The 17944-nt window shown below is 39.6% G+C and overlaps 1 protein-coding gene across 2 annotated transcripts in view; it reads left to right on the forward strand.

The window, feature by feature from the left end:
- WDHD1 (WD repeat and HMG-box DNA binding protein 1) overlaps positions 1–13111 on the forward strand; it is a 48508-nt gene extending 35397 nt beyond the window's left edge. For both annotated transcript variants that reach the window (XM_054026873.1, XM_054026874.1), the window contains 10 exons: positions 1295–1409; positions 3710–3841; positions 4534–4751; positions 6567–6688; positions 8108–8164; positions 8437–8480; positions 8620–8778; positions 9217–9341; positions 10799–10934; positions 12149–13111. In XM_054026873.1, the coding sequence (XP_053882848.1) occupies positions 1295–1409; positions 3710–3841; positions 4534–4751; positions 6567–6688; positions 8108–8164; positions 8437–8480; positions 8620–8778; positions 9217–9341; positions 10799–10934; positions 12149–12352 (1312 nt within the window). In that variant the 3' untranslated portion in view covers positions 12353–13111. The remainder of the gene's footprint in view (positions 1–1294; positions 1410–3709; positions 3842–4533; positions 4752–6566; positions 6689–8107; positions 8165–8436; positions 8481–8619; positions 8779–9216; positions 9342–10798; positions 10935–12148) is intronic.
- Positions 13112–17944: the final 4833 nt, after the last annotated feature.

Consider the following 17944-nt stretch of genomic DNA (forward strand, 5'->3'; position numbering starts at 1 on the left):
AGCTGTGGGGAGCCCCAAGCCCCGGCACCCCCTGTGAGGCTGAAACAGGGAGAGGAGCCATGGGGCTGAAGTCCCGAGCCCCAGCACTCCAGGTCTAAAGCCCTGAGCCCTGGTGCTCCTGCGGGGCATTCCTGAGGTGTCCATAACTCTGAGGTTCTCCTGTAATTCAAAATGGAGCTTTTTACACTCCTCTGTAGTGTTTTATTAAGTGAAAGTGTTTTGTGTCACTGGCAGACTTCAATTCACTGTCCACTTCCTCTTCCAGATCTTTAAATAACCCTGGTCTCCAGGAAACTCATTAAAATGTATATCAAACTGGTGGGATGACTAAGTCAGAGTCATCATGAGTTTTTTTTCCTCCTGCTCTAAAGAAAAAGTGTGCTCCTCTATGAATTACAAAGAACGTGTTATTCAAAGCCACCACAACTGCTAAAGATAAGAAAGCAGGGGAGGGTCGTTGTTCGGTGTTTCATTTATCAAACCTTATGCAGTAATTGACACACGTAGCCAGACCAGTAATGCTGCTTCTTTTTTTATGCAGTGTTTGAAACAACATCACTTAAGGAGAAATTTTGTTAATGCTGCTGTGATGCAGCTGTATAGATCACCTTTTCCCAACCTGACATTTTACTTAGCTGAACCCAGCAAGAGTGTACCGGCTTAAATGCCATTATAGTGCTACAATAATGTTAGAGTCACTTTATTCAGGACTGCATGTGTGATCCAGTATGTCAAAAAGCAGAACATGCTACAGGACTCTTTCTAGAGAGAGAGAGAGTGTGTGTGTGTATGTGTGTGTATATATATCCCTTTCCATCACACACTCCATTCCTCAGCCAAAAATAAAACAAACAATAAGAAAGGCAGCTCAAATTTTGCAATTATCTTCAGTTTTTCTGTGGACCATGTTTCGGATACATTGGAATTTACAGTTTCTAGAATATACTAAATCGTGTGTTAGAAATTTGCTATAATGTTTTTATTGTTTGATGTATTTAAAGTATCTAAAGTGAACAAGAGAATGGAATAGGGTACTCTGGTGTAGCTGACATTGTGGAGCATATGTTCTGATCATTTCATGAGCTTTTATTTGTTTCACCAGTTGCATAGATGTAAAAATATATTTAATCCCATCGCTACAATATTGATTTAACGGTTAGGATATACAATTTTTGTAAATAACAAATCCTGTTAAAATATCTTGTTCCTTCTATATTCTTGGGAGACCTGACTTGCAATTAGGCTTTTCTGTAGATTTTGAGTGGTTTGTATGTGTTTTGTTTCTCTTGGGCAGGTGCATTCCTTGTAAAGGAGCTCGGTTCCCTCCTACACTTCCACGTCCTGCTGTAGCAATTTTATCCTTTAAACTTCCTTACTGTCAAATTACAACAGAAAAAGGACAGATGGAGGTATGTAGACTTTACCAACAAATTGGGATAAGATTATCTTAAGTGTTTCTAATGAACAGGGGTCCACATTATTAAAACCCTCACTGCAAAGAGGCAAACTATTGAATACATGACAGCACTGAACTAGTGTTCTCCTAGGTCAAGGTTGAGGAACATGGGTAGGATAGTGTAGGGAAGCTTCCACTTCTGAAGTCCATCTGTACATAAATAGGGGTCTTCAGTCACTAGAGCTGTCAATCTGGCATCTATTTATTGCAAAATATCTAACCCCAGTAAACAATTTGGGAACCATACTACAAAGAGGCAGCGTAGAGTCTACGGAAGAGATCTAGGCATGGAGTTTGTTCAGGTTTGGTAGTTCATACAAGTTTTTTGTTGTTGAAATAATTGTATGTACCAAGGAGAATAAATCTAGAACAAAGTTGATAGAATCAATGTAAGATTACTCATTAAGAAATGCTATCTCCCTTTGATCATCAAAATCTAATCTGTCTGCTTTTCAAAAGTGATTAACGTTTTTTGGCTGCCTTAGTGTTTGGGGCTCAACTTGAAACCCATTATAGGTGTCTGTTTTCAGGCAGTGCTGAGCTCCCAACTTTTGCAAATCAGGATCCTTTAAAGTATTTCACTAAGCACCCAAAATTATTAGTCATTCTGAAAATTTTGGTCTTCGGGTTTAATTTGTCTCTTAAAATAGAGACTAGTTGAAAAAAGATGCAAATGCAGAATATTCTTCAGTATCTCTGCAAAAGATCTGTACTTTGCTTCAAATTCTGCTTTGATTTAAACCTCGTTTCAGTTGGGGTGCACATGGTGTAAATAGTGCACTGAGTTTTAATCTCCATCTCAGAGGCAATTTCATATGTTTTGAAGTCTATGCTCACTGATCTATCTATACAGAAGAAGCTTCAGCAAAAAATACCATATTCTTTTGTGAAGTGTTCAGTGGTTTTCCTCCATTTTTCAACAGTACTGACTGAATCTGTGTCTCATTGTCCTTGCCAAGCAGTGGAAGAAGGACGTCCTGAACTGTTAATTTGGCTGGAGGGAGCTTGTATTTTAGGTAGTGTCTACACACTATAGGACTGAATGGTTCCCAGTTGATCCAATGAGCATGGACTAGCTTAAACACAAATGGTTCCGTTTGTGCACGCTAGTCCTGTTTATTTGTGTTTGCAAACCACTGCAGTTTTGGCCAGTGTCCATGCTAGTGCTGTTTTATACCGTTTCACTTACAATGTCTTCTGGTATTCTATCCTACAGTTTCTGTTACAGCTCCCAGAAGCAGTGGATTCTGGGGATTTTGAAAGGCTGCCAATGCACTGTAGAACAGTAGTAGTAGAACTGTTTGAACTGTTTTATTCTGAATGGTTTAGCATTGTCCACTCTAGCCCTAAACTGGTGAAGGCTCAGATAGTTCAGATTAGACCAGCTGCGAACAAGTATAATACAAATGGCGTGCGTTTGTGCATGTAAGCTGTTTGGAGCTAGGGTTGCCAAACCTCCAGGATTGTCCTGGAGTCTCCAGGAATTAAAGATTAATCTTTAATTAAAGATTATGTCATACGATGAAACCTCCAGAAATACATACAACCAACATTGGCAACACTATTTGGAGTACTTCTGTGTGTGGATATGATGTGTTTTACAAGTATGCCATAAAGTTAGAATCATAGGACTGGAAAGGACCTTGAGAGGTCGTCCAGTCCAGTCCCCTGCACTCATAACAGGACTAAGTATTATCTAGACCATCCCTGACAGGTGTTTGTCTAACCTGCTCTTAAAAATCTCCAATGATGGAGATTCCACAACCTCCCTAGGCAATTTATTCCAGTGCTTAGTCACCCTGACAGTTAGGAAGTTTTTCCTAATGTCCAACCTAAACCTCCCTTACTGCAATTTAAGCCCATTGCTTCTTGTCCTATCTTCAGAGGTTAAGGAAAAACAATTTTTCTCCCTCCTCCTTGTAACAACCTTTTATGTACTTAAAAACTGTTATCATGTCCCCTCTCAGTCTTCTCTTCTCCAGACTAAACAAACCCAGTTTTTTCAATCTTCTCTCATAGGTCATGCTTTCTAGACCTTTAATCATTTTTGTTGCTCTTCTCTAGACTCTCTCCAATTTGTCCAAGTTCTTAGTGTGGTCTATTTTTCTTTTGCAGATAAAGGCTTAAGGACAAATATCTATCACTTGCCCCAGCAGGATGTGAAAAGGAACATTAGAGAATAATTTGATACAAGTTGGTGGAAAGTACTAAGCACCTTTTTTTTTCTGGCCTTTTCCTCTCTCTCTTATTCAGGAACAATTTTGGCGTTCAGTAGTGTTTCACAACCACTTGGATTATTTATCCAAAAATGGATATGAATATGATGAAAATGCTAAAAATGAGGCAGCAAAAGAACAGCAGGAGCTTTTAATGAAATTGTTTGCTGTAAGTAAAATTTAAATGCAAAAGAAATGGACACTTATTGTTGAGCATTAATTTTCAGTAGATGGTATTTGATGCTGTTTAATTATGGATCGCTACTTTGTCATTTTCTTCCATGTGTGCAGTTATCCACCTAACACGCTGTATGACTTTAGCCTCACTATTGCTTTTCAATTGTGGAAAAGGTGTTGTACAGAGAGAACTCCTTTTTTTGCTATACTATTAAGTATTGTTGGCACTCTCTGCGTAATAAGTCTAGCACCAGAATACTATAGGTGTTGCAGGGTCAGAATTGAATTGTGTTGGCAGTGCTATGTGCAATGTTTGCGTAGTTCCTGCCCACATTGTGCAAATCCTGTTAACTTCTCTTATGCAAGTAGTCCCACTGAAATCAGTAACACTAATCAAGAGAGTCAGGAGAGCAGGATTAGGTCTATCCTTTGTTGTTCAAGACAGTGTTGTTAAACTTTCACTGTCATGATTACTAAATTTCGGTCTGCGTTGCCTAAGAAAAGTTACTGTCCTTACAAATTACTAGGAGCTATAAGGTATATATACAGGTGTCTGGCTAAGCTATGCCCCTTATGAGATATTAAGTTGGTGGTGGCTAGTGCCATTACTAATTATTCTCTTTGGGTTATTCTAGGAAGTATGCCTGTGGAGTGTGCAACTAAAGGATTATTTTTCTTTATTAGCTTTCTTGTAAACTGGAACGTGAATTTCGTTGTGTGGAGCTTGCTGACTTGATGACCCAAAATGCTGTCAATTTAGCTATCAAGTATGCATCTCGCTCTAGAAAACTAATATTAGCCCAGCGGCTTAGTGAGATGGCTGTAGAGAAAGCGACAGAGATGGCAGCACCTGAAGAAGAGGAGGAGGAGGAGGAGGATTTCCGAAATCATCTGAATGCTGGGTAAAAAGAATTTCAACATGATAAAGAAACCTGCAGGGTTTTTTTAATATGGATATATTCAAAATTATGGTGCAGTCAATCCAATTTTATTGTCCAGTGCTATAACTTGCAATATATTTTAGTGTTAGGACAATTGGCTCTAATCCTAGTGTGATTCTATTCTAAAAATTGTCTATAGAAAAGTAGAGCTGTGTTGTTCAATAGCTCTACTCCCTCTGGGGATTCAATGTATTAAGCTAGCTCTGTAGAGCCAGCAAAGCTAGAGAGAGTGGGTTGGTTAGAATAGAATAGAACTAAGTTCTGATTGCAAACTATTATTGGTGATGATTGAGGCTGAAGGAACTCAGATCAATTTCTTGAGATTCTAGGCTGAGTTGGCAGTGCAGGGACTTAAGGCTGGTCTACACGCAAACTGATCCTGAAATAACTAGAGCAGTTTAATGCACACCTTTTGTTATTAGTGTCCACACGCAGACTTGCACCAAAATAACAAAAATTGTGACTTAAAACCAAGTTAATTATTTCAGTGCAAGAATGTGGTAGAACCGCCCTTAGTTGCGATTTACAGCCAAAGTGGATGTTCCTCACAGCCCCTGTCCCCCTAGGAGTAGATAGAGGAATAGAGCTGGTATTAAACGGTGTCACTAATCCAGTGATAGAAAAGCTTTCACAGCCTTTCACCAGCAGTGAGATAATGGCATCACAGTACAGTGCGTAAAGTTAGGAAGCTTATTCTGATAGAAAGAAGTTTAATTTTGCAACAAGTGCAAGGCCCATACATAAAAATGTCTGCAGGTTTACTTCAGAATATGTGGCTGCAAACAGGATGATACCTCCCTTCCAAGTAGTCTGCTCCAATTTCCTGGTTCATGAATGGAAGCCACAGTCTAATGTTGGTGATTTCAGTCTCTTCTAGGATTATATCACAAAAACTAGATTGTTTTTATTGCCAGATTCAGTCATTGCTGTAAGAGTCTTGTTGGAAAAAGAGAGCTTCTGTTTACATATACACACATCTTAGTAATCAGCAAAGATTGAGAGAGAAATACAGAAAATGTACTTGGTAATTTAATGGGATTTCAGTAAAATATAAGATCATATTTTCAACACTTGCTGCCTAAATTGCAGTTTGAAAATATATGCATCCAGTTATTTGGCTTTGTATTTAAATGAGTAGTTTGTGCATATAATTGGCATGTGTGCACAATTAAATGATTAGTCTTGAAAACTTGGCCCATTTATATTGTTGCAAATTGTCAACACTATATAGCAGGAGATCTCGGATACTTTATCCCTTTCCTCAATAGTTAGCACCTTTCTCCTTAACTCTTCCTCCAAAAATGATTGCAATGTTCTTCTTATTCAGAGCACACTATCTTGCCCATCTTGGGTAGTAAGGTAAAGTTGTGTGGATGTGTCTTTGAGCCTTTGAGTTCTGGAGGTCAGTGCAGGCTGTTTTAATTCAGTGTTGTGAACGTCAAGAGAACACACAGGCACATGTGATCCCACTTAGTGTCATAAGAGTACTGTGATGGTGGTACTGAATGTATTTTGTGTGTTGGTGGCACTGACGTGGTTATTGATATTTAATTTATTAAACCCTTGAATTGTTTTGACTGTCTTATCACAGATTAATCCACAGCATAATCAAAAAAAAAAAAAAAAAAAACCAGACTGTTTTCATTTTATAAAATTAATACAGAAATGTAACTTGGTCTCACTTTATTCCTTTCTGTTAATGAGCGTTCCTCTTTCCCTTTTGGATGAGGTGGAGTTTCATGCACAGCCTCATTAAAATTAATTATTTCCATTTAGTTATAGCAACTCTACAACAGAGTGGAGCCAGCCTCGAGTCAGAAACCTTCTGCATGAACAAGATATGGAAGACAGCAAGGAAGCTGATGCAGTTGAGGAAGTGGAAGAAATGCAAAAATTTAGTAAGAAACACTTTTGGGGCAGGTTGGGAAGTTTACACCGATCTTTGTTTTACAGACTTAATAGGAATTTTTCATTGTGGAAATTCCCCTCATAACTTTATAAAATGGATTGGATGATAACACAACAATTTATATAGCATTTAACATTTTTAAAGAATTAATTTTCAAGACACCAATGTGAGGTAGGTAAGTATCATCTCCATCTTACAAGGAAAGTGAGGCACAGATATTAAGGGACACAGCAGGTCAGACACATAGGTAGAGCCCTGCGCGGATACAAAATTTGTATTCGCATTCGAGCTGTGATCCACAAAAATGATCCGCGGATATAAAGCTGATATCCACAGATTTGCAAGGCTTTAGATAAAAAATTTGGATCCTCATCCATCCGCGATCTGCAAAAATGGTCCGTGGATATCCGTATCTGCGGATGCAAAGCAGATAGCAGCAGATTTGCAGTGCTCTACACATAGGGCTGATCCAAAGCCCACTGAAGTCCATGGAAAGAAATAAGGATTCTTGACTCCAGTTAGGACACTAACCATTAGACATGTTCTGTCTGGTTTGAACATCCCACTTAACTATGTTACTATCACTGCATTTTTTTTATGGTTTCATTTTTAACCATAGCACCTACTGACTTCTGGGTCACCTGATGGAACTGTTTCCTTGGTTTCAATTTAGCTCTTACATGGGCTGAATTAACAGAATGAAGGCACATCCTGGCTCTGTCCTCTCCCTGGCTGCCAATGCCCATTTTCTGGGGCACCTGAAGGAAAAGGGTTATAGGTAGCTTGTGATGCTTTGCTATATCTTCACTATCACCTCCAGACAGACTTTCTAGCATGCATCTCCTTGTGCTCTTTCCATTTCCTGCCTTCTGTGTGTTAATACATATTTAGTAATCTGAATGCTTTGGACTCTAAGATGGAGGGGTTGGAGGGGAAATAATCACTGAACTACAGTCTAGCACATGCTTACCATTTTTTTTGGAGGAGTGAAGAGTGTGCAAACACTGAAACTTGCTTTGAAGACCTGCAATTATAAGTTCGTTTTTTCTTAGTATGCTCTTTTCTATATTATGGTAACACTTTAAGTACTAGAAATTCTTTTCAATAAATGCTGTTGCTTCTACTGCTCAAAAAGATGAAGTTTAAGTGGGGTTATCCATAAAAGTGGCAAAGTAAAGCTTAGCTTAGCAAAGTAAATATTCAGCTCTTTCCTTCTTCTTAGAAAAGGTGAGTCCAAATAGGGATACAATGATTTAAATGTGTCTGTTAAAGCACTTATACAAATACTAAAATGTAAAGTAGTGATGAAAGTTACATACGAGTTCACTAGGATTTTTTTTAAATGAGTTGTGCTGTTTTAATATTTGCATTTTGTTATGAATTTAAAATGCATCTTTTTATTCTGAAGGACAAAATCCATTCTGCAAAACTGTAGGATTGCCAGAAATGTCTACTCCTAAATCTGGTGAGTAAATCCCATTTTATTCCAATAAGAAAATGTTGTTGTCAGGTCTATAATTTTGTTGTCAGTATCTACCCACGTGCCTCCTCCTCCTCCTGTTTCCTAACATCCTAGTAAAAGTGCAGAACTTCCAGTTTTGATTTAACAGGCCGGAATATTTTTATTTTTCTAATTAAGGAAATAAAATGATAAATGTTCCATTTAATCATATGAAGCACACACAATACTTTGCAGAATTTCATGTGTTGTTTTTTTTCCCTTTTCTGTAACAAAAGCTGTAATTACATCTAGCAGTCAAGGACGAGTCAATCCCTTCAAGGTAAGAATTTTGCAGTTCATCTGATAGTGGGTTGTTGGTTTTTTTTAAGTTCAGATTTTCATATAAAAGAAATTCTTTGGAAAAGAAGACTCCCTTTTGTGACTGAAAATAAAATGCTCCCAACTGTTTGTTACTTTAGGTATCGGCTAATCAAAAAGACCCAACAGCTCACTCAGCTAATATTCTAGATAATATGAGCAAGTTCTCCAAGAATACCCCAACACCTAACAGCCGGGCTGTAAACAAACAAAAGTCTCCAGTTATAAAGCCTCTGATGCCCAAGCCCAAGTCCAAGCAGGTAATATTTCCAGTCTTTACACTTTACAGTTCAGTGAGCAAAAAGTTAGTGAGTAAAATGAATTTTCCCTGCTCTTATTGTATATAGGAAACACTGTTGATTGAATGAAACAACCCAGATGGTAAACTCTGTCCGAGCCGAGTACAGAAATGTGTAGAACTACACCATATGCAGATTAAAAAGCAATATGACATTTTTTTTTGTCAAGCTGTACAAAGCATGCCTTTGCAGTGACTTCAGTAGTTATTCTTATTTAATAATAGAGTATTAATAATACACATGTACTGTCTTAAGGTTTTAAACCATTAGTTTAACAACAGAAACCCTCAGTAAAATCGCTTTTCCTTGGGACGATGTGTTTTGTATTGTTAGATGTAGACGTATTCACAATGTGTAAATATCACCAGTGAATTTTTCTAAATCTATAAATTTTTATAGGCTTTAGCAGCCACTTTTTTCCAGCCCCGTCCACCCCATGCTGGTGACAAAGCAGTAGAAGAAAAAGAAGAAAAAGCTGAAAATATATTGCCTGAAATCCAAGCTGCTCCCACTGAAAACAAAAGGTGAGTGAATATAAGGGATTTTGTTTCTCACATAACACTTAATTTTGATGTATACACTTGACACAACTTCAGAAATGTCTGCATTTCTAATATCAGGCTCATTAATTGTTGCTATTTCATTTTTCTCATCTGCACATTAATGTTCTTTAATTCTTTAGATCTGGCTAGTCTCCGGGTATGTCTGCTTTGCAGCCGGGGGTGTGAATAGTAACTCTGAGATGTACCCGTGCTAGTTGTGCTCTAGCTAGCTTGCTAAAAATAGAAGTGAGGCTGCTGCAGTGTGGGCTTCAGCAGTTGCTGCACAAGTGAGTACATACCCAGCAGGGTCAGGTGGACTTGTGCAGCCCGCACTGAAGCCTGTGCTGCAGCATCCGCACTTCTGTTTTTAGTGAGCTAGCTAGATTATATCTACATGAGCTGCCATTCACACCCCAGGCTGCAATATTGATGTACCCTAGAAGTGTCGCATTTTTTAAAAAGTTTGGTTTGAACATTTTGGAACATAAATATATGGACATATACTTATCTCATAGAACAGGAAGGGACCTTGAAAGGTCATCGAGTCCAGTCCCTTGCCTTCACTAGCAGGACCAAGTACCGTCCCTGACAGATTTTTGCCTCAGATCCCTAAATGGCCCCCTCAAGGATTGAACTCACAACCCTGGGTTTAGGAGGCCAATGCTCAAACCACTGAGCTATCATGAGCTATCAAAGTGGTGTGTCAGCACTTCTATTATATTCATCTTCTGAGTCTCACTAGCTAATCGAGTGAAGACTTAGCTGCCTTGCCTCTAGAGGTAGTCGTTACACATTAAGATTGTGGGAACAATTTCTGATGGCATTGGAATGAGACAAAACTGTATAAAACCATGATAAGAGCATTCATTAATAAGTTTTCACAGTTGTGAAGCCACTTTTAGGGTCTTAGCTGGCTGCTATTTATAGTATATGTATTGTCAAACCTGTCTCTGCATAAAACAAGTCGTGTGATTGTAAGGAAAATACAGTGAAAGCATAGAATGTTGCATGTCTCCCAACAGTTACAGAAAATCCATTCACACCTGATTTTGTGTCACTTTGAGATAGGTGTATCCGTACATGACTGATTGATAGTCATGTATGATGTGTAGTGTAAGTTTTAGGCCCTCAGCCATGATTTCTGCTGGTGGGCCACCAGACAGTTTGTTTACATTGACCGCGGGCTGCAGGTTTCCCACCACTGTTTTAAAGTCAAGTACTCTATTTTAAAAACACACAGACTTGGCCTGTTGCTGCAGCCTACTGGTGAACTGTTCTGAAGAGAGAATAGAAACTGCTGAATATGCTGACTTCCTTTTCTAGGCAGGATCTCTGTGGCAATAAAAAACACTCCAATCAGTTCTTGTTGCAGATGCTATTTTTGTAAAGTTGTTCTATAGGCTTCATACACTGGAAATTATTTTTTGTGACAATTTTAGACCAAAGACAGGATTCCAAATGTGGCTAGAAGAAAACAGAGAGAGTATTTTGGCAGATAATCCTGATTTGGAGGAAGCAGACATAATAAAAGAAGGCATGAGTCGATTTAGAGTGCTGTCATCTGATGAAAGGATGGTAAGAAAGCTGTGCTGCACTATATTTTTCAAGAATTGTTTCTCTTTTACCTTTCGAAATTCCAGTTTTGAAATTTCCTTAAATGCTGCTGCTCTCCATCTGGACTCAAAATATTATACTAGGCCAAAACCCAAAATACATGCTTTAATTATCAGCCAGATCTTAATAAATTGTTTATTTTCATAATGATTTAGAGGAAGGAGTAATGTTTACAATAGTAAATTGCAGACATGAAATCAGATTTGGAGAGGATGCAGAGACTAGGAAAGGAAGGAATTTAAAAGTTCAGAAAAGTGGTCAAGAATTAGTAAGGTGAGAGAAGGAGGTAAAAACACCAAGCGGAAGTTCAAAATGGAAGAATACTTGTTACAAAGGAGAAATATTGAGAAAGGCCTAGATGTGATCACAAGCAGCAAATTAGACAAGCACTTACAGTCTGAAGATATAGCAAATGCCATAATAGTATGTATAAATAAGCTGTGGCATGGAAGAGATAATAGTTCTTCACAAAGCCTTGGTTAGACCATGTTTCTGTGAAATAGTTTGTGCAGCGTTGTCTTATTTGTTACAGAAAAGACATGTAAAGAAAAACAAGAAAACTTTGCTGTTTTGGACCTGTAGTGATCTCACGGTGCAAATATTAGTGATTAGATGTCCAGATTTCACCTACAAAAACAAACGGACCAAGGCCTGAACAAAACCTGGTTTTTAAAATGTATAGACTAGAGAAATCAACAAAGTGACTATAACTGTGTTCTAAAGCCTGGGGCATTAAATATCCATCATGCTAAATTGAGAGAAACAAAATATTTTTTTTTTTTTTTGGTGCGGGGGCGGGATTGTTGTATCACTAACATTTCTTTTTGTTGTCAAAATTACTTAAACACAACCTTACTATGGTGTGTGTGCATTTAGAACAAATGACTATTGAATAATTTGTCAAGAGCGATCATTAAAACACTACCATTAGTGTTCACAACTAGACTACTTAGGATATTGATGTAAAGAAGAGTCCTGCAGTAGCACAAGCTGGACTCGGGAAGTAATTTCCAACCTTACCAATGTGTCTCAAACCTTAGCGGTGGTCAGTGTACTCACTATTCCAATGCTGCCTTATTCTGCAGACGTTTTCTTTCTGTGATTATATGGTAGGATAGTAGAATTCACTATATTATGCTTTGGTTTTAGTTTTTTAATGTACCTGCTTTTTTAAGGTCTGGACAGAGAAAGCCAAAGGAGGAGCAGCTAGTAATTCAGCTGAAGCAAAAAAGCGGAAGCGCCCAGCAGATGCAAAGAACGAGGGGAAAGAGAAACTAGAAGAAAAATCAAAGGAGGACTCCAGTTTGCCCAAAAAACGGAAGCCGTTAGATCCATCTACAAATGTCAGATTGTCAGCCTTTGCATTCAAGCAGAGCTAAATCAAAATTGGTACCTTTCCACTGTTTTCTTGTCTCAAGACATTAGTTTCTCGTGTATTGAGAAATTTTCCAACATACTCGAAGTGCACTTGCAAAAAGAGTGAGTGTTTTGTCCTAAACATTCCTTTACAAAGTGGAATGATGGAAATGATGCAGCATCCCTGAGAGCCTTGATGCAAATAAGTTTTTATATAAAGTGTGTATAGTCGACAAGGAGTGATAATTCACTGATAATTTTCTAGATTTAGGGCCAGATTCTATGATGCCGCATGGCCTTTGTCTGCCATACTGCTCATGATATTTGATCCTAAAGCCAGATAGTTAGCCCATGGAGAATCGGCAAAGCGTAAGGATGATCTCATGGTGTTGTAGAGCCAAAGTAGAGGCTCTTATGTCACTTACTCTTATCCTGTCAGTGTAGCAAGGAGAAGAAGCTATGGGGGGAGAGAAAGATGCCCCTGTACCATACTGATCTTTGGCTGCAGTTTCAACTCCTTGTGGTGATTTCCAGCCGTTGAGCTCCAGCAGCCTAATTTAGTACTGAGGGTCCAGCCATGTACCGAAGCTGTACTGGGAACAGTGGGTGTACAGAGGAGAGGTTTAAGCCGTCTTGTGTGTACATGTGTATGCTCCTCCCCTGACCTACACGCTGCAAAAGAGCTCTACCCCAGGATTTGGTCATTCTTAACTTTTGAATTTGTGGGTTTTGTATGTAATATTTGTTTAAAATAAAATGTGAACATTTCTGTGTTTAGGCTAGTGGAAGTCTCCTTTTCAATTTTTGCATGTTGCACTCGGAAGTAGACTTGCACCCAGGGCCGGCGCCAGGCACCAACAAAGGAAGCAGGTGCTTGGGGCGGCCAAGGGAAAGGGGCAGCACATCCGGGTCCTCGGCGGCGGGTCCCTCAGTCCCACTCTGAGCGAAGGTCCCGCCACCAAAGAAGCAATTGCCCCCTGTGGCTGCAAAAAAGCTGGAGCCAGCCCTGCTTGCACCTCATAGTCAGAAGCCAGTTATATACCCCATTCTTGCAGATGGATAAAATACAGTGTCTGATGACTGGAAGTCAAGCACACATTGATTTTGATTTCAGATCTAGGAGTAACAGCTTTAGCTTTTCACTGTAGCAAGTCAAATTTGAAGGACTTCAGTCATTTAGTATTTTTTTCCTCCTGGAATTCTACTGAGATGTTAAGCTGCTGCCCATTCAGTAAGAATCTTGAGTTTTTAGTGTTCAAATCAGTTAGAAGCAAGACAGAAAACTGAGCTTCTGCAAAAAACCCTTAAATCCTAAAGAATTTAAATTTCAGAGGTTAGTGATAAAGTGAGAATTTTTGTTCGTTTTAACATTCTTCATTTTGAAAAGCTTGACCGTGAGATGTCAGTGTATCACGGCATTTTTCATTATATGTGGAAAAGTGGAGGTGATCGTGGCAGCTATTGGTGCTAAGAGTAAGCAAATGGAAGAAAATCTGAAGATCTATTAACCCAGTTAATATAAAGCTTAAATAATAATCTAATTGTATTTGATAAATACAGACTTTTTTTCATACTGTTTTTACTCTTTCATGCTTTTAACCAAATGACATATACATAAGGTAGTGGACACATCAATAAGTAAAAAGAGAGAAAACCGATTAAGCCATTCTGGGATCAATATGCAAAAGCTGCTATTTTAGAAAATACTGACTGAATTCCTAAGACTTACATAGTACATTTTATATGTATATACTATAAAGCACTGAGGCCTACACCTATCTCACATGTCTGGTCCTGGCAGCATGACAAGTGCAGGAGGCTGGAGCCTTCAATGACCTCACTCCACACTGCATCTCCAACCATGGTCTGTCCTCAGGGTCTGTCTACCTTGTAGTCACAGGGTGTGGGTGCAGCGCACATAGATATACGTGAGCTAGCTTTAATCTAGCTAGCTCGAGTACCGAAGCAGTGACACTGTGGCAGTGCAGGCTTCAACACAGGCTAGCCTTGCAAGTAATTACCCAGGGTTTGTGATGGGCTTCTCCAGTCTACTGAAGTGCATGCTGCTGCTGCTTTACTACTACCATGACTCGAGCTAGCTCCATCTAAGCTAGCTTGGGTATGTCTAGTTAAGCTGCAATCAGCCCCTATGATTGCAATATAGACACCCTCAGTCTGCTTCTCTAGCACGATCTATGTACTGTTATTCTAGAAGGCGTTTATGGCTGCAAATAAGCGTGTCTTTGACCTGTTGGCAGTCATAGACCTTGTGCTAGCCACCCTTCATTCGGGTTAAACGGAAGAAATAATTGAGCTCCTTGGTGGAGTGAGATAGCTAAAACAGTAGAAACCACGGTCCAAGGTACTAGATCTCATGGGAAGGGAGAATAAGAGGGATTTCCCTGGGACTGATAGCAAATGCTGGGGCATTGATCTGGAGTCATATGCAGAAAGCCAGAGCGGCATTTGTGAACATGGCCCTGAGAGAGAGCTCCTTGGGGCACAGGACACAGTTGCAAACTTTCATGCGGTAAATAAGCACCCCGACTTTCACAATAAGCCAAAAATCAAGCTAATTCCATTTCAAAACAAGCCAATCCCTAAGAACCCCAACACTCTGACTAGATCCCCCCGGCGTGCAGTCCGGGACTGTGGTGGGCCCACTGTGCATCCCTAGCCCCCCTGGTTTGCCCCTTGTCCCTGCTTGCCAGGAGCCAATCAAAAAAAAAGGGGGGGGGGCAACAAACTGCAACAAGCTACAAGCCAAAATCTAGCCAACAAGCAACTCACAAGCCAATTAAGCCAAAAACAAGCCCAATTTGTGTGTTTTTTTTCACAGGTTTGGCATGTCTGGCACAGGACTGTCTGCAAAGGCAGCCTTGGAAATCATGAGCAAGGAAACTGCCTGCTGTTTGTTCATTCAGTGTTCAGGGAAACAGGACTTTGTGTACATTCTTTTTAAGTAAACAGGATTGCACTGAAGAAATACCTGATTCACATCATCAGTTTCTCTTCCTAACGGGAACAGCCCAGCAAGGCTAATATTGGCTAACCGCTCGGGTCAAGGAGCAACTGTCTTCTCCTTAGTATTGGTGAGAGAGTCTTTGCTGTGGTTCCTGTCATTTGGAGTGAACTACCTCTTAGCCTCACTGCTTTCACTCCTCTTCAAATCCCCATTGAAGAAAGTATCTTTTTGGTCAGTTTAAGTTTATTTCTGTGGGGGAAGGCGTTGTTTTGTTTTGCTCAACCAGCTCATTGTGTGTGACCCTAGAAAGCTGTTTACTCGTGCATTATGTCAGAAAGGTGACATACAAAATGAAGTTGTATGGACAAAATGGGTAACAGTTACTACAGTGTTCACAATAAAAGAACAGCTTTACCCATCTTTGCTGAACCCTCTTAGGTATTTTAGTTTACTTGGCATCTGCTTTTGCTATCATTTTGGTTGCTACAGTAACTCGTAGCAAGATCGCCATACAATTTCACCGTTGATAGCATTGTAAAATCTCAGCTATGACTCAGTACAGCAATTTTCTGCAATGGAGAATCATTGCAATTAGCCCATATATATCTGTCTCACTGTCAATGCCTAGGTCAGAGATGCTTCTTGCTGAAAAGCTGTGACTGCTGCAATTTACCCAGTAATCTTAAAAAAAACGGTATGGTCTGTAAGGATGCACCCATCATGCTGCAATGGTCACAAAATGAAAGTTGTAAAATATTAAACGGTTGACCAGTAAGCATTCGTCTTACCGGTTACCCCACCGTAACTTAACCCTCAACCCCAGGCCAGCGAACCCCAGCTGTGCCGACCAGCCGACCCCAACCTTGATGGGCAGAGCAGCCCCAGGCTAGCTGGCAGACTCCAGCTGCATCGGCCGGAGCAGCCCCATTTTTAATATTTACATCCCTAAAAGAAACGCTTTGAGGCCCCATCTTAAAGAAAGGTTTTATAAATGCAACACTTGAGGTCTAAGCCTAAGACATGCTGAGACCCATTGACTTCAAATGGGAGTTACAGTACTGAGCCACCCTAAAAATCAGATTAAATTGAACGCAGGCAAAATATACCTGAATACCAGGCATATTATTGCATTTCATAACCTACACACCTCTTCAAGAGAGAAACATTTGTGCTATAAATAAGTAAAATACACCAATCATCCTACTAAGGAACATTTTCTTTGGCCTTCCAAGCACTTGCTCAATAATATTTGAGTCCAAAACAAGACAATTATGCAAGGCTTTCAATCTGTGCCAATTGGACTGAGGGATTTTTAATTTTTTTAAAAAGGTGAGATTTTAAATGCCTCATTCAAACACAAAGCAAAATCCTTCATCAGAGGAAAGAGTTAAACTTTCTTAAAATTAACACAAACTGAGGGAGCTTCCAACCCAGAGAAGTGAGGCTTCGAAGGTCTGTGTGTTGTCTTCTGAGTGAAGAAAAATGTGCTTTTTCCCCAATGGCACAAATTCATGTCTGCCAGACTCTCACAGCCTCTGCACTTGGTTCATAGATCTGTTTAATGATCTGATAGGTGGGCCGCCTGAGGGCACCAAGGATGATGCTTGGGCTCAGAAAGAACTGCTGAATGTACTTTGCATAGCTTGCTTTGTCTTATTTTCTCTGGCATGTACTGCCAAGGTACTTGCAAAAATAAAGCCTGATATTTCTTCTTTCTTCCCCACCCTCTCCCGCCCCAATTTCGTAGCCACTTGTTTTACATATATCTGTGATGATTAATTTTTTTTTAATCTGAAGACTCCTGAGCATAATATAGTATCTGTAGTCCTCAGCATATTTAATTTGTCCACATTGTTTCCTTTCACTGCCCTTTAAATAACAGCAATAATCAACCCCATGTCCAGGATGTTAAATATCCATGATGTTTAAACAATATACAGTCAAATAAAATACTGTAGAGTTTATACCTGTGACAGTCTGTATCACTATGTTCACCCCTTTTACAAGATTATGATATATTTTGTGCAAAGTATACCTTGTGAGGTATCATTTGAAAAGTCATAATTTGCTGATTATTATTGTCCTGGTAAACTCTGTGTGGCAACACTGTATGTAAAATTATAAGATTCTACTGGAGGGATAGCTCAGTGGTTTGAGCATTGGCCTGCTAAACCCAGGGTTGTAAATTCAATCTTTGAGGGGGCCATTTAGGGATTTTGGGGCAAAAATCTGTCTGGGGATTGATCCTACTTTGAGCAGGGGCTTGGACTAGATGACTTCCTGAGGACCCTTCCAACCCTGATATTCTATGATATGATTATATTACTCAGACATGTTCCAAACCAGTTCCTCAGAGACAAAAGGCAGACTGATGCCTCAGCCAGGTGTCAACAAAATCAAATGAACTATCACCTGGTTAAGTGGCCATTCTTTGACAGGAAAGAAGGGTCTGAGCAAGAACTTTATATCTTGTCAAACAAACAGCTGGAGGTTCCCATCCCCACTGACTTTGTCTTCTGAGCCCCAGCTGGGGATGATTTTCAAAAGGAAAAGAGAACTATAAGAGAGGGGAACAGATGCCCCAAAATACCCCTTTTCTCTCTCCCCACAGCATCAACACCACCTGCAGGACAAGGAAAGTAACACTGAA

This window comes from Malaclemys terrapin, chromosome 4 (assembly GCF_027887155.1).
Source record: "Malaclemys terrapin pileata isolate rMalTer1 chromosome 4, rMalTer1.hap1, whole genome shotgun sequence".
Lineage (NCBI taxonomy): Eukaryota > Metazoa > Chordata > Testudines > Emydidae > Malaclemys > Malaclemys terrapin.